Source organism: Schistocerca nitens, chromosome 5, assembly GCF_023898315.1.
Source record: "Schistocerca nitens isolate TAMUIC-IGC-003100 chromosome 5, iqSchNite1.1, whole genome shotgun sequence".
Taxonomy (NCBI): domain Eukaryota; kingdom Metazoa; phylum Arthropoda; class Insecta; order Orthoptera; family Acrididae; genus Schistocerca; species Schistocerca nitens.
In genome coordinates this window covers 495,686,844-495,691,269 of record NC_064618.1, presented here as the reverse complement: position 1 = coordinate 495,691,269, position 4,426 = coordinate 495,686,844, and the positions used below count along the sequence as shown (strand labels likewise).

Below are 4,426 nucleotides of genomic sequence, written 5' to 3'. Positions count from 1 at the left end.
TTCAGTTCTTATGAAAGCTCGCTTACTTTTTCTTTTTTTTTCTTCTTCCTCTCACTTCTCCATTCTCAAGGGAAAAATGTGATAAAATAAAAGTGCAAGAAAGTTGTGTACAACGTTGGAAATGATGAAAAAGAAAATCTCACTATGCTTTTAACAGCATATGCTACTGTAAAGCTTGCTCCCCCTAAGAACATGATTTTCTCCCATCTCTCTCTCTCTCCCTCCCTCCTCCATGTGAAGAGTATTCCTGTAATAATAGCTAATAGCATACCAAGAACATGAGGGTGTCACAGTGGGGATTTGTTTTCTGGTACAGACGTCTGATACAACTATTCCACAGCAAAACTTACTTTCAACAGGTGTGGTAGCAGTGCATTCCCATAGGATAACAGAATATTATGTCCTCCAGGAATCACATTGGGTACACCACTTACAGCATAAACTGTACAGCAACTACAATGTCTTGTGAGCAAGTAATGCCAGTCAGTATCTTTAATTTTAACATAAGTCTTGACTCCCTTAATTACCTGCTTATACATGTGCTTGTACTACAGGTTATTGGTAAAGCAAATACTTATTGAATAGGTCTTCACACTTTTAATACTTAGCAGAAATTCTGAAAAAAGTAAATTCTTTTATTACTGTATCACCTCTATGGTGAATTAAGAGGTACTGACTGGTTTCGCTGAACATTTAATAGAAGCCTTCTTTTTACCTGCTATTGATAAAGAGCCATTCCAAGTTCGGTACATTACAATCTCTCGCATTTTTCATGAGGTTTGTTATTCTGTACACTAATATTTCTTCTTCTAAATGGTAAATAATGCATTCAGACATTGTCGGTATTAAAGGTAATTCATGAAATAAATTATATTTAAACCAGAAAATTAAAGGTTCCACATGACACATGAAAAGTACGTTGTTACACACATGTATGTACAGATTCCAAAATGTCTGTGAATTTGAGTTACAAACTTTTTTAAATAGAAATATGAAGATCACAATACTTTGGGTCTGCAATAACTCAAATGTAAAATACTTTAGTTCCCTATGAGAAGCTTTGTTCTTTACGTGACTCATGCAACTGCTTTCACTCTTAATGGAAAACTAAATGGTTTATGTTAAAGTTAACTTGCAAAAAGTGTAACCATTGTTACATAATTTCTGTGAAGTAAGATTCCTTAATGTTAATTCCTTCCTTTGTCATTGTAACTTGATAATTTCAGTTCCATATGGGACATATGACCTAAAAAAAAACGAAATGCTTTTATTACTATGACCAAACAAAATCTTTTTAACATGTAGTACACAGTTCAAATTAGCAAAAAGTGTAACTGTATAATTAAGGTAAATGTTGACGAAAATTAGGCATGTAACACGAATACTGAAATTTCCTAATCCGCAACTTGTGGTCGTGTTGTAGTGTTCTCGCTTCCCGCACCCGGGTTCGGTTCCCAGCGGGGTCAGGGATTTTCTCTGCCTCGTGATGACTGGGTGGTGTGTTATGTCCTTAGGTTAGTAAGGGGACTAATGACCATAGATGTTAAGTCCCATAGTGCTCAGAGCCATTTGAACCATTTTTTGAAATTTCCTAGATTTCCAAGTGTAACTGTAATCACTGTATTCAGTACTTTGTAGTGCTAGAAAGATAATTCTATATGATTATTTGCATTCTCTTCCCCTCCCCCCTCCCTCAACACAGGAAAATATAATAGAAAGACCTGCTAGCAAAATTAAGAAAATTAGGTTTTGCCTGAATCAGGCCCCCTTATTCTAGAATGGTTCTAAAGTAATAAGAATGCTTACGATCAATTGGAACATTGTGTTCATTCTAAAAAGTATTAAAACAAGAATTGAGAGAGTAACAATTTTATTGCTCTTATGTTGCAGAGTATCCACAAACATTACTGTTTGAAACATTGGGTCACTGCATACTCCATTAGATCACACCCATTCTGTGATTAAACTGTTTTCTTAAAGTGAAAAATTCCAGTTAACATAGTTATTGAGGGAAATATTTTCTGACACTGAAAGCTATCTGTCAAATAAGTCTCAGAACTTTTTTTCATTAATTTCACACAAATCACCTGTTTTTAACGCAAGTGCTTATTTTGTAACACCTAACATCTTAAAATAAGCTTATATAATAAATAATTATAATTTTGTTACAATATCTACACAGGATGTAAAGAGTTAATTTTACTTCAATGTGATTCATCGTTTGAAGTTCATCATTATACAACAACAAATCTATGGACAAAATAGTTTTAAAAAATCTGTCAAAATGTCACACCCATCTGCATGAAATGTCCCAATACATAATCTTTTCCAATTTGAGCACTATACATGGTTAAACAATATGAGTTTATTTAACTTCTGCCTTATACTTGATTTGTTGTTTAAAATTTTCTCAGCGGGCTTTTTTTTCCATATGTTTTTAAGCATGTGCAGGAGTACAGGGATGCAATCTTACAAACAAGTTGAGTCTGATGTAAATCCTCAATCCCAATTTCATAATGGTAATCATGACCAAGAGCAGGAGCAGGAAATGGGTAATCTACAAATTTAATTTTAACACAATGCAAAATCTTGGCCTGTATATATTTCTGTCGCATATCCCCAGCAATCACAAAGATCTGAAACAGTTTCTGAGTACTCTACAACAGAGTACACGCAGTCACTTGTTTTAAACAGTTTTCCCCAGTTAACAAAATTTACAAATGCATTTTTATTGGCCATATTGGGAAAAGCATAGAGATAAATACATTCTAATGCAGATTTAACATTTTTTGCATGGAACAGCAATGGAACACCAATGATTTTTAAGCTTTTGATATAATTTTCAGTGTCTGAAAATACCAAGCCAATAAGATTTGTTGTCAAGTCTCAGGGGGCTCTTATACCCTTTACCTAATGGATTTCTGGAGTTCAGAATATCAAAAATCCTATCAATATAATACAAAAATTCTACTGTTGCTTCACTTCCTTTAAAATTCGGATCACCAACCCTCCTCAAAAACTCTCTACTATCTGCCACGCTAGAACTCAAAAAAGTCTGTGCAGCTAATGAAACATTCATTTTTCTATTTACACTACTTATATGTTGTCCTGATAGTTTGTTGGCAAATGTCATACCTTCTTCTTGTTGTACCTTGTTCAGTTGCTCAATGAAATGCCGTCTAATAATGCCAGTTGGAGACTCAATAGCAGATACTTCTGCTAGAGCATTTCTGGCAAACTTAATCATATGACATGTCCAAGATACACTGAACATTGTATTTTTCCACAGGATGAGGAAAGTAGCTTTTAAAATCACCCTTGGAAAAATTTAAAGTACAGTCAAGTGAACGTAAAGTGCTTATATTTACCTTACAGCCATCACATGTAACACAACAAACCCTAATGCCAGAACTATGCAGCCTCTCTAAAGCAGATTTTATCACTGTGGCCTGATTATTTGCCCGTACACCGTTGGTAAAGAAATATGCAATCAGGCATTTAAATTTGCCTTTAATAGAGACAAGCATGAAAACCAGAACCTCAGATGGCTCTATTACTTCTTTTACTGAGCCACTTCCCCACCAAAGTCTAAAAAACCTGTGTACTGCTTAGTTCCTTGGTCCCAAACTACTTGCTTCCTAATTGCCATACTGTCTACAATTAGACATGAATCGCTGAACTGGTCCCTTACAATGTACTTGAAAACATCTTTTAAGAAGCCAGGTTCACAGTCTACACTTGCCACCCATTTTGAAATCAATGATGTATGGGGCAGAGGCATTAATTTTTTCAGGTATTCATATGCTGCTGGTGAATAAAAGTACACAGTCATCGCACACATTTTCATTGTTGTGTATCTATTACCCTTTGATGAGACAGAGTTGTTCACTAAATTGCACACTAATTCCACTCTGATGATTGAGGAAGTTATGTAACTTCTCAGGAAGATGCCCCTTCTCCTTCAATGAACTTATGATGTCATCCACGGAAAACACTTTCTTCTTCGAAGTTTTTCACGGACACACTTCAGTTTACGTTTTATTTTGTGCACAATGTCTGAGGGGGAAAAAAAATGCAAGTTTCGGCGCCTTGTCTTCCATTTATACTTTCGACTGTATACCACAATCAATTACTGAAGAACCAACTGCACTCTAAATAAGGAAATAATTTCGTTATATACGATTGAAATAACTCAAGGCTTGATGAAAAAATATTATAAGAAAACGTTGGGGGTGTGAAAACATCCTTATACTAACGTTTTCGACACAATTCGCAGCTTCAGCATTGGATAAGTGGGACATGCTTTCCAGGGAAGAATTCTCATTGACAACATTCTCCACGCAATCAGTAGCATTGCAATGGGCAAATCGAGCACGGATTCCATGACAGAACGCTAAAAACAAAAATATGAACCTGTATTACAACA

At 35.2% G+C, this 4,426-nt stretch overlaps 1 protein-coding gene across 1 annotated transcript; it reads right to left on the bottom strand.

Annotated features, from left to right (window-relative positions):
- Positions 1–2,234: 2,234 nt before the first annotated feature.
- On the bottom strand, positions 2,235–3,261 carry LOC126260553 (uncharacterized). The gene is made up of 2 exons (XM_049957887.1): positions 2,862–3,261; positions 2,235–2,250 (listed from the first exon to the last, which is right to left on the bottom strand). The coding sequence occupies exons 1-2, from the start codon at positions 3,245–3,247 to the stop codon at positions 2,235–2,237; spliced, it is 402 nt and encodes a 133-aa protein (XP_049813844.1). The 5' UTR covers positions 3,248–3,261.
- Positions 3,262–4,426: the final 1,165 nt, after the last annotated feature.

Coding starts and splice junctions, on each gene's coding strand:
- LOC126260553 (XM_049957887.1), bottom strand. CDS start 3,247: ATGATTAAGTTTGCCAGAAATGCTCTAGCAGAAGTATCTGCTATTGAG.